The sequence below is a fragment of the Pyrenophora tritici-repentis genome, chromosome 10, assembly GCF_003171515.1.
Source record: "Pyrenophora tritici-repentis strain M4 chromosome 10, whole genome shotgun sequence".
NCBI lineage: Eukaryota > Fungi > Ascomycota > Dothideomycetes > Pleosporales > Pleosporaceae > Pyrenophora > Pyrenophora tritici-repentis.
This window is the reverse complement of record NC_089399.1, coordinates 3,418,727-3,437,827: the sequence shown is the minus strand read 5'-3', so window position 1 is coordinate 3,437,827 and position 19,101 is coordinate 3,418,727. Positions and strand designations below refer to the sequence as shown.

The 19,101-nt window shown below is 52.0% G+C and overlaps 7 protein-coding genes across 7 annotated transcripts; 4 read left to right on the top strand and 3 right to left on the bottom strand.

Moving 5' to 3' along the window:
- Window positions 1-26: 26 nt before the first annotated feature.
- Window positions 27-2,568, bottom strand: PtrM4_051480 (Myb-DNA-bind-2 multi-domain protein; the record flags this gene model as incomplete). Its single annotated transcript, XM_001936925.1, has 3 exons — window positions 27-1,267; window positions 1,321-2,056; window positions 2,104-2,568. 3 exons carry the CDS (start codon window positions 2,566-2,568, stop codon window positions 27-29), a joined length of 2,442 nt encoding a protein of 813 aa, XP_001936960.1.
- A 275-nt stretch (window positions 2,569-2,843) lies between these two features.
- On the top strand, window positions 2,844-4,140 carry PtrM4_051470 (protein containing DHHC-type Zn finger; the record flags this gene model as incomplete). The annotated part of the gene is made up of 2 exons (XM_001936924.2): window positions 2,844-2,932; window positions 2,979-4,140. 2 exons carry the CDS (start codon window positions 2,844-2,846, stop codon window positions 4,138-4,140), a joined length of 1,251 nt encoding a protein of 416 aa, XP_001936959.1.
- A 399-nt stretch (window positions 4,141-4,539) lies between these two features.
- Window positions 4,540-4,940, top strand: PtrM4_051460 (uncharacterized protein; the record flags this gene model as incomplete). The annotated part of the gene is made up of 2 exons (XM_066104913.1): window positions 4,540-4,656; window positions 4,752-4,940. 2 exons carry the CDS (start codon window positions 4,540-4,542, stop codon window positions 4,938-4,940), a joined length of 306 nt encoding a protein of 101 aa, XP_065959477.1.
- Window positions 4,941-5,941: 1,001 nt separating this feature from the next.
- Window positions 5,942-10,599, bottom strand: PtrM4_051450 (Bacteriophytochrome (light-regulated signal transduction histidine kinase); the record flags this gene model as incomplete). Its single annotated transcript, XM_066104912.1, has 3 exons — window positions 5,942-6,466; window positions 6,514-7,950; window positions 8,002-10,599. The coding sequence occupies 3 exons, from the start codon at window positions 10,597-10,599 to the stop codon at window positions 5,942-5,944; spliced, it is 4,560 nt and encodes a 1,519-aa protein (XP_065959476.1).
- A 1,540-nt stretch (window positions 10,600-12,139) lies between these two features.
- Window positions 12,140-13,885, top strand: PtrM4_051440 (Dfp, Phosphopantothenoylcysteine synthetase-decarboxylase; the record flags this gene model as incomplete). Its single annotated transcript, XM_001936921.2, has 1 exon — window positions 12,140-13,885. The coding sequence occupies one exon, from the start codon at window positions 12,140-12,142 to the stop codon at window positions 13,883-13,885; it is 1,746 nt and encodes a 581-aa protein (XP_001936956.1).
- Window positions 13,886-14,337: 452 nt separating this feature from the next.
- PtrM4_051430 (CYB5, Cytochrome b involved in lipid metabolism) lies at window positions 14,338-15,144 on the top strand (the record flags this gene model as incomplete). Its single annotated transcript, XM_001936920.1, has 3 exons — window positions 14,338-14,456; window positions 14,584-14,710; window positions 14,983-15,144. The coding sequence occupies 3 exons, from the start codon at window positions 14,338-14,340 to the stop codon at window positions 15,142-15,144; spliced, it is 408 nt and encodes a 135-aa protein (XP_001936955.1).
- A 1,129-nt stretch (window positions 15,145-16,273) lies between these two features.
- Window positions 16,274-18,654, bottom strand: PtrM4_051420 (NUC153 multi-domain protein; the record flags this gene model as incomplete). The annotated part of the gene is made up of 3 exons (XM_001936919.2): window positions 16,274-16,327; window positions 16,877-18,313; window positions 18,367-18,654. 3 exons carry the CDS (start codon window positions 18,652-18,654, stop codon window positions 16,274-16,276), a joined length of 1,779 nt encoding a protein of 592 aa, XP_001936954.2.
- Between the last annotated feature and the right edge of the window lie 447 nt (window positions 18,655-19,101).

Genomic DNA, 19,101 nt, shown 5'->3' with positions numbered 1-19,101 from the left:
CCCACCAACAAAACCCAACAACTCCATCACTCAAACTTTCCACTCCTCCGATTCCTAGCCCCCTCTAAAAATATTAAGCGCTCTGTAATACCGCCCCACCCATCCGTCGTATGTTTCTTCTCCAACCGCTTCAGTGCAGGTCCATCACAACCTTCTACGACTTCATCATCGGCTTTACTCCAGATGCCCCTTTTATTTGGCAGGGGTTTTCCTGCTGTCCATGCGTCTAGTACTTCGATGGCAAGATCAGGTCGTAAGCGTGTGCGTGTGAGTGCTGCGCTGACGAAGGCGTTGGATATGCCTCTGGCGTTTTGTTCGTCGAAGAACTCGTTGATCTCGTCGGCTGTGAGGGGCGGGTCTGGATCACCTGAGCCTGTGGAAGAGACGCTAGATGGTGCTGGTGATGGGGAAGCAGATATACGAAGCGGTTTGGGGGATGCTTCAGCCGCAGCTTTTTCTCGCAGGGAGCTGCGAAATTCTTCGAGAGATTGAGTTGTTGAAGCAACAGATTCTGGGTAGTCGAATGGTGAAGGGCTGAGTGCTTTTTGTTTGGGCGTTGCATCCTTGCCAAAGGATCGTATAAACTTGTCTCTGGGGTCTTCGGTGGGTGAAGACAGGATTGCTTGTGTGTCGAAAATGGATTTGGTCTGTCGTACAGCACGTGGCGTTGGGGTGTTTGAAGGCAATTCGTCCTCGGAGGCCGTATCGTAGATGTCCGGGGGTGGAGGCAGTTTTTGGAAACGTAGAAAATCATCCGACTCGATGCTCTCTACCTCATTCCCTTCATTCTCGCCGCCGTGCTCGACCATAGTAGCCTCCTCATCCTCGTCCTCTTCGACCTCTAGTGTCACGGGCATATCGGGTCCAGTCTCTTGCCCAGCAAGCTCTGATTCAGACAGGGACTGAAAACTTTCCGCAGAAGAAATCTCCAATGGCTGGTCCACAGTGCCAATTACGTCGTCATTGGTAGGTGTTGCACTTCTGCTCTTTCTGCGTTTGATGGGTCGAGGTACTTGTACATCTTCCTCGTCTTCTGAATTATCGCGTAATCGCTTCACAAACGTCTCGTGCAGTTTCCTATATGCTTCCGGAGACTCGGGGCGAGCCGTTGAGGATGATGGCAGTTTGTTGTCGGTAGCTATTCTGGTCTTGGCTTTTGGTGTGACTATGGTGATTTCTGTGAGAGCTTGATCCATGGCAAGGTAAGGCGCTCTCTCATCCTCGGAAAGCGAGTGCCACTGCGTCAATAGGAAATTATGCAGTGCGGCTATGGTAATTTTTCAGTGTTGATATGGATGTGACTTGTCTTCCGGTACTTACCATAGTCTAGACTAGGTTGGGCAGTCGATGCAGCCTGTCTCATTTCTCGAGCGTACAACTTATATGCTGCGGGAGGATTGCCGGCTCCTTCCTCATTGAGAAAGTTCTCAAACCCCTCATCTTCAGATTCAGATGGTTGGTCGGCCGCTTTACTCTCCTTAATCGCGGGCGTAGGTGCTACTGGTTCTTCGTCGGACTCCTCATGCTCTGAAAGCTGTTCGCGCACGGATTGACTCTGACTTAACTTCTCTTCAGCATGCTTCTGGTCCATTTCCTCCCTGATTCTATCCCTTTTCGATTGCGGATCACGTAGCCACTGCGGACGAACAACCTTTTCGTAGTACTGTCTCCATTGCTCGGACGTCTGCTCGCCCCGATGTTCTGCCCAGAGAACCCATTTAGCATCGTAGCGCCCATCCTCTTTGGTTGCATCGATAAGGTCAACATAGGCGTAGAGGTCTAGCCAGTCTTCCGTGGTGAACATGTCAGTGAGCTCGTTCACCTTATATTCGTGTTTCTTGGGCTTTTCACTGACATTGGTAGCGGGTACAGGCTTAGACGCAGGCTGTTTCTTCTTGGGTGCTTCTCTTGGGGCTACTGGAGGCGCGCGTTCGTTGGACCGATCGGAAGCGGGAGAAGGAGGAGCGTTGTCAGCTACACTCAACCCCTTTGGAGGATATTGTTTCAGTTTCTTGAGATAGCGATCGCGCCATGACTGCCATGTGTGCCTCGGATACTATCTTCCGTCAGCATACCCCACTACATTTCTTTGTTCGCGCCTACCTTTTGCTCCAGCTGCTTATAGAGCTCGTTCCCACTTGCAAGGCCGCCCGCAGCTTCGGCGTCGCGTACCCATTTGTAGAGTATCCTATCTTCCTCTGCCGTATATGCTGATCTCCCGATTTTGGGGGGTTGGTGGGTTGCGCCTGCCTCTCGCGCCTGGCCGATTGGTGGTCCCGCGGGATGGTCGTCCGGATTCGCAAGCTCGCCTTGCTTGATAGACTCCTCTATAAACTGGTACGATATCGATCCTGGTGGACAATGGTTCTGGAAGTGGTCGGCAATTAGGTAATCTGCTTGCTTCTCTAGCAACACGACTTCTCCGCCATTGGACTTTATGTCGTCAAGTAGGTGTTTCCGGATCGGTACGCGTTGTGCAACGAAGAACTTCTTTCCTGTGAACAATTTGGGCCCAGATCCGAAATCCAAATCCTCGGCGACGTCTTCGTATACGGTTGGCCCGGCCATACTGGGCTCGTGTTGGTGGTGTTGGTGAGGAGAGTGGACGCGTTGGCTAGTTAGGTTGCGACGCGTGCTCACATGCGACTCGGAGGATTCACGCGGGGTCGCCTAGCGGCTGCGGCCTTCAGCCCTACGCATGTCTCGGGCGGCGTTTACGGAGTTGAAGCTGTTGTGGACGGTTCTGAGGTCTGAGGATGCGCCATCTACAATAGAGATCCACCACTGTACTTTTTTCTTTGTTCCGCTATGCGACGTGCTAGCCAATTCGAGCTTCCTTCACCATGACCGTCGCACGAACCATAATCATCTTCACTGCTACCGTATCCACGATCACGTTCATATTTTTCTTTGGTCGATTACCAGCGTTTAGGTATGCACACGTCTCAATTTCATATAACAGTATCTGATCATACTAGAAACACACCCATAGGCTTTCTCAACCGCCTCATCCTTATCCACATCCCTTCTGCACTCCGAAGACTCGATCTCGCCCTCACCAATGGCCGCATCACAGATTCCAGCTCCCGTCTGGGCAACTACCTCATGCACGACAAGCATCCACTCGTCGTCATCTTCTTCCTCGGCCTCGTAACCGCTTCCGCGACGTTATTCCTTCCCGCTGTCTGGCACCTCCTTCAATGGTATCACAAACTATTAGCCTTCATCCTACTACCACAACCGTACTTGTTCGTGTACCTGAGCGCAAAGAAGAACGACCAAACATACATCAACACACACAATCATGCCGAGCAAATGCGACACTATCCATATGATAGGATACTGTACTACCCAAACACTGCATGTCGGACATGCAAGTTCCTGAAGCCAGCGCGTAGCAAGCACTGTAGTATATGCAAGACATGCGTCTCAAGAATGGACCACCATTGCATATGGGTCAACAACTGCTTAGGACGAGGCAACTACAAGTGGTTCCTCGCCCTCCTACTATCAACAACCATACTAATTGCCTACGGAGCTTACCTAGCCTACTACACGCTCTCGCCTCAAGCCCGGAAACAATATCTGAAGTACGAAAGCTGGTACAGATACCATCCCACCCCCGGCGTAAACACCAAGAGCTGGAGCACCTTCTTCGACCAAAAACTCCACTACTTCCTCGCCTACACAACCATCTACCTCGACGTCGGCGGCGTCCGAGGTTCAGGCGTAGGCCTCCTCGCACTCCTCACATGGCCTCTCCCCCTCGCCCTCTTTGGCTACCACATCTACCTCATCTGGGCCGGCATGACGACCAACGAAAGCGGCAAGTGGTCAGACTGGAGCGACGACATGGTAGAAGGTGTAGTTTTCCTCGGCCAGCGAAGAGAAGATACAATGCACGGTCACTCTTCCTCGTCATCATTTCAATCAGAAGAAGAACCACCGACAACCTGGCCCCTGGAAAGCAGACACATACTCATCCGCACGCAAACTGGTCAGCCCCCCAAATCCCTGCCCAGTCGCATCAAATCCGTCGCTCAGGAAGATAGTTTTGAGCGCGTGTGGAATCTGGCAAAGGTGGAGAATGTGTATGATTTGGGATTTTGGGATAATGTTTTGGAGGTTCTGTTGAATTAGCTGGTTTCGAGTGTTAGCGATTGTTGTATATATACATATGTACTACAACGTGTAGATAGTCTGAGCATACACACCTACCCATTATTTCCACCATACCCCACTTGACTACCCCATCGCCCATCTAGACCCTAAACCAGACCCTGCACTCGTTCGTGCTAAAACCTGTTGCTATCCCTTGCTACCCTATTCCTTGCAAGGTACGTGAGAAAAGTGACGTCATACCTCCAATCCCTCAAACCACCATGCCAACATCGAGGTATGAATACAAAAGGGAGAGGTAGTTCCTGTTAGCATCTTCAAAAGATTTATACTTTCTGCAACAATATATCTATACACAAAATCTATCTCATCACTTGTCAATAAGCACTTCAAACGAAAGCACACACCAAGACGAACAAAATGACACAAGCAATCTCCAAAAGCGAATCCCAACAGCACCAGCAGCAACTCCAACATCAAAGACAAGCCTCTGGAGAGAAATGTGTGCAGGAGAGAAATGCTAGTGCTAGTGCTTCTGTGCGTTTCCCCCTCATATCCAACACCATCCTTATCGTACCCCTTTCATCCTACCCACACATACACAAGCCACCAAAAACTAACACCATACAAAGGCCGGTCTAAACCTCAACCTCTTCGGCGCCCTCTCCGGCGCCTTCTCCTCGAAAAAGACAAAAACAACACATAACAACGCTGATGGATCGAGTGTGACGCATGAGGAGAGTCATGATAAAGGTAGCCTGCTCCCCTTTCCCCTAGTGCCCAGCCATCAACCCCAAAAGAATGGACGAGAGCTAGGCTGATGACATATAGCGGGAGCAAACGCAGCAGCACGTGCAAACGGAAGTGCATACGGAGCTGCTCATGCGCAGGAGAGGAGCTTGAAGAGTAGTCAGCGGGGGGCTGTGCAGGAGCAAGGGCAGGGACGGGAGGTTGTGAGCAAAAAGGTTGATCATTTGGGGATTGAGGGATGAGTTTAATGGGTAATTGTTTGGGGAGGGTGGATGGGTGGTGAGGATGGGATTAGTCAAGGTGTTGTAATGATATGAAAGTGCATAACACTTTAACAAGGATTGGATGAGAGATATGATATGGATGAGTTCATCACATATCAGCATGAAGAAGTAGACTTGGTTTTTTTGGTGGCATCCCATTCATCTCATGTCTCATGTCATGTTTCTCTTCTACACACCCTTACATCCCCCTCCTTCCCACCCACACCCTCTCCCCTACATGCCACCTACCACCCACAATTAACGTGAACCAAGCACAAAAGCCACCGCGAACCGACCCTCGCGTCCCTCACTATTCACGCTTTCTCTAAACGCTTGCTCTACTTTCTAAAAAAACCCAGTAGAAAAAAAGAAGAACACCGTTGTGGCAGGCAGGTCCCACAAAAAAGATAGCCACATGCTCCCCAAGTCCCAGGTGATGAAAACCAAGCCCTCAACGCTGCAAAGGCGGGGCTCGCGCGCGCGCACTCCAACAATGCCGCCGGTTTAATACAGAGTGAAGGGGAAGAGAGAAAATAATAAGTGTGTATAGTTTAAACAAGGTTTCTTGTAAGTAGCCGTGCCCATAAGCCATTATGCGGAGGCGGTCGTAACGTCATGGTGTGACAGAAGAGAAGGGAACAAGGAAAAAGTGATGTATTGTCCGGCGCGTGCGCGTGGAGGGAGAACCGCGCGCCGAGGGAGATGGGGTATTATGCCACAGTTGAGATGCGTGCAGCATGGGCTTGGACGGTGATACGGCGATGGTTGGAGACGGATCGACAGAGATGAGTGTTTAGCTGGTAGCCATCTCAAGCTGGGGGTTTCTCGGCGCTGTCCTCGGGTGGTTCCGTCTTTCCTTCCGCTTGATTTTCCAGGAGCCGTTCCTGCTCTTCGGGTATGTCACCCTCCTCCTTTTTCTCGCCAGCCATTGGATCATCGTCTCGGATGATCGCCTCCTCCATCTCTTCAGAGGGGTTGGTTACAGGAGCTTCTCCTGACGGCTTTGTGTCCACCTCTCCGGCGCTATGCTTTCCGGTGTGGAACCAGCCACCCTTTTCCCACGCGCCAGGCTGGTACAGGCAGTCATTGCGGATTTCTTTATCCACCACAGCGGTCATGAGTTTGTTCAGTCGATCGAATGAGATGGGTTTGAGAATCCATGCATCGAATCCGGCGTCGATGTACGTTTGTCGATCACGCTCAATTAACGATGCTGAAACAGCAATAATGGGAACGCGCCCACATATGGCTGCTCGTGGCGAATAGATGTTTTGATGTAGCTTTTCGAATGACCTTATCATCTTGGTCGAGGTGAGTCCGTCCACGATTGGCATCTTTCACACGTTAATGATAAACAAAACTAAAGGCAAATTACACTAACCTGCATATCCATCAAGATGATGTCAGTCTCTTGAGAGTTGTCGCAGAATGCAGACGAGCACTCCTCGCCATTGACGGTGAGGTGCACCTGGTGTCCGAGTTTCTCTAATCGCTTCTTGACGATCCTGCTGTTCACTGGATCATCTTCAGCCACGAGTACGCGCATGTTGTTCGGCGATAGGTTCGCAGGCTCGGGCTCGGGAGATGGCTGAGTTGCGTCTGTCGGGGGCGTCGGTTGTGTCTGAGGTGTCGGTCCAGGCGGCGACTCGCTCTTAACTTCGCCAAGTATGCTTCCACTTCTACGTAGGCCGATTGGTGAGTCACCGCCCTCGTCTGGCATTTTCAACGCTGTCACAGGAGCATTCGAGCCAAAAATATTCTCCTCGCCAGGTCCTCCTGATTCCATACTTCTTTGGTGCGGTGGAACGATGCTCTGAGTGCTGATATGCTCAAGGCTCTTAGACCTCTTCCGCGACGCAGCAGAGTCAGGATCTAAACTGTTGCGTTTTGTCAAAGTCGGTCTCAGAGATCGAACACTTGGACTCATATCCCCTCGGCCGACCATGTGTGGCTCTTGTATGGCATCAATGAGCCTGTCCACATCGCTCCTCTGGCTTGAGCCGCTCTTGAAGCTTCGCAGGCTTGTCTTGCTTGTCAGACTTTCCGCACTTGCTCTCCGCGTTACCGGTTGATTTCTTTGCTGATTTTGATCCTTGTTCTCTGAATCAGACGCGTGGCGGGATAAGCTCGGTGCTATCAAAGTCCGCTCGCCATTGGAAAGGCTAGGCTCATTATGGAACGACTTATCGGGCTGAGGTGTGATGCTTCCAGACGGCGATGCGCCTACTGCGGACATGTTCTGTATCTCGGAGTCTGGGAGGTCGAATGGAAACTGTATTACGAATCTTGTTCCTTTGCCTTCTTCCGATCGTAGTCTTAATTGCCCGTTCATGTTCCTGATAATCCGCGCAACAATGGCTAATCCGAGTCCCAACGTGGCTTTCTCACCTTGCTTTGCAATGTGTTTTTGATCGGGTAGAAGTGCATCCTCTATCATGGAGGTGGGCTCAGAATGGACTTGTTCAAGGTCGTAGAACAGTTGATCAAGCTTCTTCTGGCTCATACCGGCTCCTGTATCAGACACAGCTACTTCGACATCGACATGATCTACCGATGGCTGGCCTGTGACGTATATCTCAACCTTGACAGTTCCCTGTGTGGTATGTTGGATTGCGTTGGCTGTAATATTGGAGATGGCTTGCCGTATCCGGCGCTGATCTCCAATGCAGTGTTTCGGTAGACCTGGATGTTCGATGACTTCGTACTTTATACTCTTGCGTTTGGCGTCGTTGCGGAACATATCAGTAGCCTCTTTGATGGTCTCTTGGAAGTCGAAGGATTCGCCCTTGATGAGTGGGCCGCCCTCTTCCGTTTTTGTCTGAGAGTTTCGTGAGCGACGGTCGTGAGCGTTTTGACGTGGTGGACTTACCAAATCCAAGAGATCGTTGATGACATAGATGAGTGACTTGGATGCGGAATGAGATCTTGAAAGATTTTCACGGGTTTCCGTATCCAGAGCACCCTCCAGAGCTATTTCGAGGTAATTGATAATGGCATTTAGAGGTGTTCGCACTTCATGCGCCGAGTTTGCAAGCAGTAGCCGTGTCAACTGGCTGCTTTGTAAAGCTGCTTCCTTCTGTCTCCAGACTTCGATGAACTTGCCGTAGACCAAGCACAATACAGAAGCCGTCTCGATTTCTTCTTCTGTCCACTCTCGGCATTTCCCAACAACCGTCTCGGACCATGTTTTGAAACTCTTTCGAGGTTCCAAATAGCCCTCTGTGCCTTCTTTGATAAACTTCTCATAAGGATTACCAGCCCATTTGACTTCTTTCAGCTGACCCTTCCGGAAGAAGACGATGAAGTCCTCACCGTCTACTGACAAGGGTACTATGAGCATGCCTGCTATGACATGGAAGCCAGGTGGGTATCGCAGGTCTGGGAAGTCTGAGACAATGTCTGTAGACGTCATGACAGCCTGGATTTTCCTCATCCTGAGGTACTCCAACATGGCCAGCGCTTCTTGAGAGTTCTCCAAGGTACCTAGTATCTTGGTCTCGTCGCGAATCGACAATAGGCCAAAGTCGGCATCGAAAAGTTTGAGAAGATCGTCCGAGGAGGCAATGATGTATCCTGAAGGATTGTGTTGAGTTGGTACAGTGTTTATCAGCTTTCTGGCCTGCAGCCTTGATGCATACGACAGTCGTTCGATGTTCCTCGATGCTGCATCACCTACCATACGGCACATTTTGCGGATAGGGAAAGAGACTCGCATACCGCGAGGTCCATAAGAGTGGCAAGCAATGAGACCCCACAACTCGTTGAAAGCATTGATGGAGATGGACATTGATGATCTCACAGCCATGTTGTTGAGATACTTGAGATGAATCGGAGACATTGCGCGCAGATACGAGTGGGTGAGATCGAGAGGGGTTTCCAAATCTTCGGCTGTACGACACACGAGACGTGCTGTTTGCTGGTCGCGATCGTAGAGCATACGGACTTTGTTGAGCTTATACAATTCTCGCGCCTGCTTGGGAATGTCTGAAGCAGGAAAGTTCAAGCCTTTGTAGAGATCCTTTGTGGCTCGGGGGTCTACGAGTTCTGTAACAACACGTCCGTTGAACGTTTGGTCGAATTGGTAAATCATAACGCGATGGAAGCCTGTCAATTCTTTGACAACACCAACAAGCACTTTTAGGAATTTTTCTAACGATGGCGCCGCGGCTAGTTGTTCTTGCACCTGAGACATGATGTTGAAGACCTCCATCGCAGCAGCTTCACCTTTCCGTTTCCGTGCACTGCGGAGAACTCGCAAGGGCTTGCTCTTGATCTCTGTGCTCTCCAACAACTCCTCAGCTGTAGGCTGACTGGACAAAGTATCTTCCGGCAGCTCAGGTGTAAGATCATTGGGCGGTACAAGTGGGTATAGTGGGTCTTCTTCGAGCTCGAATTCGCAGATCACCAGACCGGGGTTCGTTTCGTTGATATGGATTGCACACCACAGCTTACGCGTCCGGCTGTGTCCTGCGACCTTGATAGACATGGTGAAAACTTCGGGCCCGTTTGAGGTCACGTCGGAGTCCTCGTCTTTGATGAAATCGATGTGGTCCAGGAGGTTGTCGGCTTGCTCCTCGGACAAAATGTCCGTGAAGCTCTCCAGCGCGAACAGCTCTTTCGGAGTACGTCCAAGGATCCTTCTAGAGTTCTCGCTGACGATGCGCACCAGCAAACTGCCTTCGGAATCATCCTGCAGCGCCACCAAGAGGCCAAAGCCCTGTACGGCACCCGGTAGGTGAATTGGCTCATCCTCACACCGCTGCAACGTATCGCCCTCGCGCCCAGTAATAACCATATGGCCTCCGTCTGTTACGACATGCTTAAATCGATGTGCCACCAAACCGCCCATGTCCAGACTGCTGATTCCACTTTTGGCGGAGGCCGCGCTCACGGATGGTGGGCGATCAACCTTGAATGACGGCGAGCGACTGTTTTCCTGCACGCTCCCCGTACCCGTTGATCGTGTAGAGGAAATATCATTGAATAGCTGGGCAGGTGGTAGCTGTGAAGTTGCTCTTTTCGAGCCATTTCCCCGGCCCGGATCTGCTTTGCTTGCGCTATGGCGCATGGGCCAGCCCCGTTGCGAAGCATGCGAGGACTGTGATGTGGCAGAGCCCTGTGAGGCTCTGCGGTCGGACGTGAGGCGCGGGTCGTTCGTTCGGGAGTAGGGATGGAAATAGTCACCCTGGGACTGGGCACCTTTTGGGGTCGGTGAGGGATCGACGCTAATGGCACTTCGTATGGGGAAAACGCGGTCGGTAGCTGACGGGCTCAGAGGGCCGACGGGCGTAGAAGGGCCGGTGTTGGCTGACTTGCGCGGCGGCGAGGTCGAGTGTAGGGGTTTCGTCGCAGCATCAAGCGGCGAACACGTTTCTTCCTGCACAGGCGACACGGTCGAGAAGGTGTAGCGGTGGTCGTCCTGAGCAGGAGGTCCAGCGTCGGGCGTCTGATATGGTGATTGAGACATGGAGACGCCTTAGCTGGCTGTGGTCCGAGTGTCGTGGGCGATGGGACGTGGCTAGAAATAACAGCACCCGCACGCGGTCGGAGAGCCCTTCAAGCGTCCATGTGCGTCTGATTGCCTTTGGACAGTGACGGTGACGTGTGAAGGAAATATTCTCGACGGCAGCGGCAGTCGTAGGTTCGCGGTATGGCTTGGCGCTATGCAGGGACCTACGGAGAGGTGGCAATAGCGCGGACAGTCCCTAAAAGGAGTCCCTTTTGTTTTGGCCGTGGTGCGTGTTGGACAGCTGCATGGAGTTGGCAGTCGAGCTGCTGGGGTGGTGTGGCGTTGCGGGGGGGCAAATTCTGGGCCTTTCAAGGAAGCAGCAAGTGGTCAAGTGCGAGCGCGAGGCATGTCGCAACCACGGCGGGAACCAGGAGCACAAGCAGAAGAGGTAGAAGGCGGGCGTTTGCGGAAAAAAGCTACTCCCTAGACTGGACTTTTGGTGCACACAAGATGAAGCAAGCGCGTCACAGTCTAGTCGACAAAATGGATGACTGCCATGAAGACACGGACAGACAGTACTATGGCTTGATGCACTCACAGACGGCGATCGTTGTGATTTTGGGTATAGTTGGTCTATCTCTGCGATCGACGATTTTGCCCCAGTCAAGCATAGCGGGTGCAGGACACGGGCGAGACATGAAAAGCTTTGGCGGACCAAGTGGTCCCAGGGACATGGATTTTTGGCGACAATTGCATCAACCAAACCGCGGAGCCGCCCATCTTGCGGCTATGGGGAATCATGACCCTGTTGCCGCTGACGTCACCAGTGGAGTAGGGCGTGGACCGTGGCTGATTCGTCGACATCATCTGTCACTGTTGCTGCACCATTGCATCTTCAACCTTTTTGCTAACGGTTGAATTCATCTCGGACGCATGCAGATGCGTCGCGCTGTCGCTGTATTGGACGGAACATGTCCCCGCGCCCGTTGTGCGTCCGAGGTTGCAGCTCCCAGGTGGTTCGTAAGTGGCACAGGTGCTGTCTGCAGCCATGCACGTGACGTCTGCGGACGTCGGAGTCGGACTCTAACGTCTCAACTGTTTCACGCCTGCGTCCGAGTGCCGATGTTAACAGCATCAACTGCACCTCTACATTAGGTATGTACTTACGTACGTCCCCATCACGTGCTAAGTTTGTGATTGTGTAATTACCCGCTCGCTGATTGGCGCACCCACGGCTCGACTGCAGCTGAGTTTCAACCGCCAGTTTCGACCGGCAAGTTTGCTAGCCAGGCTGCATCAACTGGTCAGATTCAAAATGGATGACACCGTGACAGACGTTAGACGCAGACGTGCACTTGGACTGGTCCCTGAGGCTCGGCAAGGGTGCCTAGCCACAGCTGTTGCATCAGATAGCGATCCGATAAGCGTGCGCAATCAAGTCGTTGTGGGGCATCGGCCAATGACGGTTTAACACACGCTTCCAACGACTCCATTCAGGAATGCTTTCTGAGATCCTTCAAAGTTTCAGAACCACCATCACCGCACGCTGACGTCCTCTATGTCCTCACAAACTTCTCCGCGCACGCTCAACGTCCTCGTCGCACTGACTGACCCTTCCGCCTTCCGCTTCGGCTGTTCCATCGTCGCGCGCCTATACCGCCTCAACCATGTGTCCCTGAAGGTTATTGCTTGCAAAGACTTCCCCACGACCACCCACACGACTGTCCCACCCCAGATCGAGCCCGTATGGCACACATATGATGCTGAGAACAATACTACGCCCGACTGGCAACATGCGGATTACATGGAGACCAATGTGGCCGAGTACTGTGCCTGGGCCGATCTGCTGGTCCTTGCACCGCTCGACGCAGAGAACCTGGCGCGTATGCTGCATGGTTTCACAAATAACCTACACTTGAAAGTCCTACGGAGCTGGAATGTCTCGAAGAAAGTTCTGCTCATACCGGGCATGTCCACACTGATGTGGGAGAACCCCATGTCGCGGAAGCAGATTAGCAAGATCAGGAGGAAGTGGAACTGGATTCGCGTCCTCCCTCCCTACCTGTGGTCGTTCGACCACGCCGGTCGCAAGTACCATTCATGGGTCGAAGGCCACAAGGCTTTCAACGAATCCATACAGACGCAAGTCGATTTGATGGCGGTCGGCGACCGTACCGTTGCACTGCCTATTGCTCACCTGCCCACACTAACACCTGCAAAGAGTAAAGGACCCCGCCTCCCACCCGAGCTGTGGTCCATCATACTCGAATTCACAAAGGACTGGGAGCTAGCAACCACACTAAACGTCCACACAAATTTGCCCGTGCCCAAGGAGTGGCGACAAGCAGCGAGCGATGAAGGCCCCAAGACCCAGATGCAAAAGCTGGAATGGGCTCTTCTCACCTATCCGTACTCTGAAATCAAGAACATGTTCGCTTCGGAGAAGCCTACCCGCATCTCGCGCATGTGCATCGAACTCATTATGCGCTTTGCCATGGTAACCATCCTCGCACATCTCGAAAAGTTCCACAAGGAACTCTTTTGGGGCACGTTTGGCCACACGTTTCTGCCGCACAAGGCTTCCGTGTTTGGCAAGACGGAGATTCTGGAGTACTGGAGAACTTCGCCAACGTTCCTCACCAAGGAGTACTCTGAAGAAGCTATTGACAACGCGAGCCGCACCAACTCGATCCAAGCCCTGAATTGGTGGTACGATTGCGGACTAGAGCTAAGATACACTGAAGCGGCGCTTGAGCAGGCAAGCTCTCAGGGTCATATTCATGTGCTTAAATGGTGGAAAGAGCACAGTCGTTATAGAAGTACCGCTTCGGTCCCTAGCACCCCCGTGGAAGAGCAAGTTTCCGGTAAAGCAACCCGGGAAGATCTGGAACTCAAGGTTGGCAAGTCCATTACCTACGCTACCCAGTCTGGGTGTCTGCCCGCCATACAGTTCTGGGTCGACTCTGGCATTCCCTTTTCACATGAAGACACGGTAGCCAAGATTGCATCGACATATGGCCACACCAATATCCTGGAATACTGGCGCAAACTCCGGGGCGAGAAGATTCTGTTTGACAATCAGGTCCTAGTGGGGCCAACTAAGATGGGTCATGCCGATGTGCTGGAGTGGTGGAAGCAGAGTGGATTAAAAGTGGAATACAAGACTTGCGACATTGAGGAAGCGTTGGAAGATGGCGTGGAGGGAGACAGGGGAGACGCAGTGATGCGGTGGTGGGCTTTGAACGGACTAAACCTCGGAGTAGGGACGAGCGAATGGATGAAGGTCAAGGTTCTGGGATCATAGACATTACTGCATAGCGAGCAATTAATCTGACAATAAGCGTTATACTGTTGTCATCAAGTGCGGAATTTGCAACTCAAAGTGAAGGGCCGTCCCCGCGATACGGCGATACGAAGGTCAGCCCCACCAGTAATTTCACAGGGTTTGGTTACCCGTTCTGGCAGCGCATCGGGAAGCGTCGGTGAGGCGCCCAAGACGGCCAATCGGGGGGTTGACATAGACAAGCAGCTCCCTGCCGAAGGGCTAAACCCGCTACGTGCACAAGTTATTATCCACCGCTTCCTTCGTCCGGACAGCTCACCTCTATATCACGAACCTTTTTGCTTTTCCCGTCACCTTCACACACCTCTCGCCTCGGCCCCCACCAACAGACCCTGCCACGTTCCAAACGAAGCCTCTGCTGCCCATCTGTCCGCATACGACGCGAATTTCTCACACACGATCCGACCTACACAATGTCTGCCGATAAGGAATATACGTACTCGGATGTTTCGGAGCACAACACCAAGAAGGATCTGTTCATCGTCGTGCACGACAAGGTGTACGATGCAACAAGCTTTGTAGACGAGCATCCGTACGTTGCCCGCACACCGCCTAGGACATGATCCGTCGTCCAATGCACACAATGGCAGCGGACCGCCTTAACCTACAGTTCCGTAAACGCACTATAACAAAAAACGACGCTAACCAGCAAACTATAGAGGAGGTGAAGAAGTGCTCCTGGATGTCGGAGGCCAGGACTCAACCGAGGCATTCGAGGACGTTGGCCACTCGGACGAAGCCCGGGAGATCCTTGAAGGTCTGCTCGTCGGAACGCTGAAGCGAAAGGTATGTTATTCCACCCTTGGCTTACTTTCTATGTTTGCCTGGATACGCGATACGCTCTATCCGAGCCTCTCCGGGCCTCCCAAGCCCCAAGCCCTCCCCTCACTTTATATGCGCGGCGGTTTGTGTGGGGGCATTTATCTTGGTCGGCCGAGGTGCTAGGGTCTTTCTCGGAATCATTCCGTTGCGTGATCCGGGGCTTCTTCGTCACTACTACCTCCACTACTTCACATTGCTAGGCATGCTGTATCACTCTGGCTAATACGATGTAACAGGAGGGCGACCCAAAGCCAAAGTCCTACGCAGCACCCGGCAGCTCCACAACCACTGCGACCGACGGCGCTTCGACAGGTGTGGGTCTTTACGCTGTTATTCTGCTTGGTGGTGCTCTTGCTTTCGCGGCATACACTATGATGAACAAGCAACAGGCTGAGTAAAGAGTCTCTCCCCTGATCGGTAATACATATTGCCGGATACACCATACATGTACTGGATTTCCAGCGTGCGCTGTTTGGGGAGCTGGGCAAGCACAATGGGAGGGGACTGGCTGGGGTAGGCGTGGGATGGGAAGGGGGAAGTTCCTCAACAGACCTTTTTTTTGCATTTTCTGGTAGAGGGGCTGGGCGACATGTGAATCTAACACACGTGTAAAGGTTCTCTCTTTTTGGGTGGGGCTTGATGTGGGTTTTGATACCGGCGTCAGTCACCTCATGTCGTCTGAGTAAGACTTACATATCTTGGAATATTAGATGATTTGTTTCTCTCATTACGCTATGTTGCTGTCTTCCTAACTTCAACGTTTATTTTACTTTTTTCGTCGTTCAAGTTTATCCTAATTGGATGGGTATATCAACCAAAGCGGTAGGATCTTGACGTTTTGTTGGGCTCTGGCTTATACTTGCATTTGTCGACGTTGTGGCGCCCACACACCACTTACCACACTAGGGTATTCCAACAATTGCACTAACAAATCCCATGTCGATTTTAGAGTCCTCAACAAACAGAAACAAACAAGAAAGTTACACGGCTATACTTCGGCTTGGGTTGGGCTGCTATGTGCTGTCAGGTACACGTTGTTGTCGTTGTTGGAAAAAGAAAATATACATTACATGGCATAGCATAATGGTGCAGGGGAAGAAGTGAAGCGAAAAAAAAATGAAACGAAACGAAGAGAAGAGAAAAGTGAGGCTGGTGGCGACGAAACAACAAACGTAACTCACGTGCGCATCTATCCTCTCCTCTGACAAATGTGTGCTTTGTTCTTGACAATTTGTATTTTTGTTTAAACGACGTTAATAAGGGTAGAACATCAAAAAGGTAGTGTTGAATCAAGGAATAACGTGCATTTGCGGATGATGGTGTAGTTTGAATTGGATAAATAGAATGAAGTAATGTGGAGGTAGGTTCATCATGTAGTGATTCTGTAAAACTTTTACATGTCGGGACTTCACAGATATTATATAGAACAACTATTATCAGCTGATCAAGTTGATGATTATAATTTCTATGCAATTTGTGGATGGTTTGGGCCGACGGAAGTGTAAAGGAAATCTTTGATTTTGACATTTAGTATTTTGTGGCACCTAAGGCAGCTTCTTCCTTAAAAACATCGTAAATCAACTGCCACTGTCAGAGAGAAAAGCCATGCATCGAGATGTTGATCATGTAAAAAGGGTATCATTAAACTTTTCCAACCCACATGCACACATACTACATACTTCTAAAAACATTGTTACTGGCATTTCTCCTATCCCCAGATTTCCTCCTATCATGCCTCTCCCCCTTGTCCCCGCCATCACCCCCCTTCCTCTTCTGCTTGCGCTCCGGCGCAAACGTAATCTCCCTCTCTCCTACCACAGTCGTGGTACTAGCACCAGCCGCGGGTTTCCTCTCTTTGAGTTTAGACACACGCGAGCCAAACGTTCTATCCTTTGCCGAAGCTCCCCCAGTGGAAGCAGATTTCCTTTGGTTTGACGATGAAACCACCATCTCTGGTGCGTTGTTTCGTTGGGATTTGTGGCCGGATTTTTTGTAGGTGCTGGAGGAGATGCGGGAGGTATCTTGCTTTGGTTGTGACTTTTTGACGGGGCGAACGGCGTCGGCGTCTGAGTCTGAGGAATCAGAGTCTGAGGAGCCTTTTCTTGATTCGAGTTCTTCTTGCTCGGCGACGGTGAGGCCCTTTGGTATTTTGGTGCTAGGGTTGAGTTGTTGGAATTCGCGGGTTTGCTCGTCGATTTCGAATTCGGGGTCTTCGAAGAGTTTGGCGAAACGGGGGTCGTTGAGGACACCGGAGGGTTGGACGGGCTCTTCGACGGCGGGGGCGGGCGCTGCGGCGTCCAGCATGTCGTCGTCGCCGCCTCTCTTGAGGACGCGCTTGGCTCGTCGGCGTTCTTGCTCTTCTTGTTTTTCCAACATCTTCTCCGCTAGCTTTCTGTTGACCTTGACGGCTGCCTTTTTGGTGCCTCGGATCTTGGACTCGCGCTCCTTGTTGATCTTCTCGGCTATGCTCTTTGCGCGTTGTTCTTGCCATAGGTCGGGGTTGGAGATTAGTCGTGCTTCTTCGTATAGCTTCTGAGCTACGAAGAAACCGTGCATGTATGGTCGTAGCAGGTTGGTGGTTCCGACAAGGTGGTCCAGCGATAGTTGCTTGAGTTGCTCAATCGTGAGGAACTTGAAGTTGTCGTATACTTCTCCTATAGCACCCTTGCCGAAGGCGTTGGGGTCATTTGGATCCTCAGCCATTTCCTCTACGATGTTGTCGAGAAAGTGACACCACCTTGGTGCGGGGCCTAGTTGGGGGATGAAGAAGGAATGCTGTTGTCTGCCCTCGTTTGCGGTCAAAAGCATGCCTGTCTTGGGTACCCATTCAACGTGGTTGAGGTCTACTGAAGGTTCCACGCTGGTCCATGGCGACCCGTCTTTTGCATCCCAGATCTTGATGATTTTCTTATCTGCTGTGAGTATCTTGGGCTCGCCGGTCTGCGCGCCGTCTAGGTAGATGATGTTCTTGATGGGAAGGCCGTATCCTTGGTCCTTCTTCAGAAGTGGTGTTGGAGAGCGGAGATCGTATAGGCGCACTATTCCGTTGGAGTCTCCCACGGCGACCTCGCGACCTGAGCGGGGGAAGCTGAGAGCGGTGACTTCGGAGCGCCCCTCGACAGAATCTTGTGGACAGGATAGAATGCCCACTCTGTTCTTGGACCGCGAATCCCAGTATTCTACAGTGCCGTGTGATGTTCCAAAGGCGAGGAGATTATGGCTCTCTTCGGCAATGGCACCCGTGTTGACAGCACCAGCGTCGATGCCACCTTGGAGTGATCCAGCCCCGATAGTTGCGCCGTCACCACCCACATCGATCTCGTAACTCCGCATGAAGCGCCCAACCTCGAGGTTCAGACGGAAGCATTCACCCATGCCCTCTGCATTTACACCCACGGAAGGTACCAGGCATTCGGCTGATCGTCGGTCGTAGATGAGGTCGCGGCCATAACGTGGGATTCGACTGGCATAGTGGAGACCACCACCAGTATGGAATTCTATGCAGCGGTCCTGCTGGAGGTGCACGCTCTTGGTAGCATCCGAGGAGAGAAGGTGGAAAGTTTGATTCTACGTCATGTTAGGCATTTCTCATCTCTCATCTGAATTCGGCAGGCACATACCAAGGTATTTGTGTGGCGCGCAAATGAGAGGGACAGATGCGGTGTGTAGTGAACGTGGATCTGAGGCTTATATGTGCCCGTCGACATGACCCAGTCGCCATCTTCGCTCACCCGCACACACTGACTGGCTTCTTCAAACTCAAAATCTTGCAGCAAGTCGACGCGGTTTGCAAACTCGGGGTCGTTTTTCAAGCTCCGTTTCCTTTTGCGTATGAGCCACTCGGGCAAGGGACGTGCCTCGCTGCCGCTGATGGTATAGACGGGCACATTTCCCTGTGAAATCTTCATGACGGCGGTGGTTGCGACAAAAAATGCAAGGCCGGACGTAGAAGTTTGGAAGTCCGCAGTCCGCAATAGTGCAGCAAAAAAGAGCGGGTCCGACCGGGGTTGTTGGGGCCCTTCTGAGGCGCGCGATAGTTCGCGACAGGGCGGCGGCTCCTCCGAGAGGTGCTAACAACTGCTTACATACTACTAACAAACCTCAGGGCCCTCGCTCACGGCGTGCCGAGCTACATCTGTTGTCCGACCGAGTCTGACGTCCAGGTTAGCTGTGTCGTCGCCCTATTCACCCCCGTGCCCCCAGCGCCGCCCACCCTGCATGCTCGCTGCGACTCGTGCTGGACCCCTCGGCGGCTCTTCACGCTCCCTCCCGCATACTGCCGCCCCGTTCGCGCAGCGGTAGCCATGCTTCATCAACAAACCACGCGTACAGACGATGCCGACGACAAAATAGCC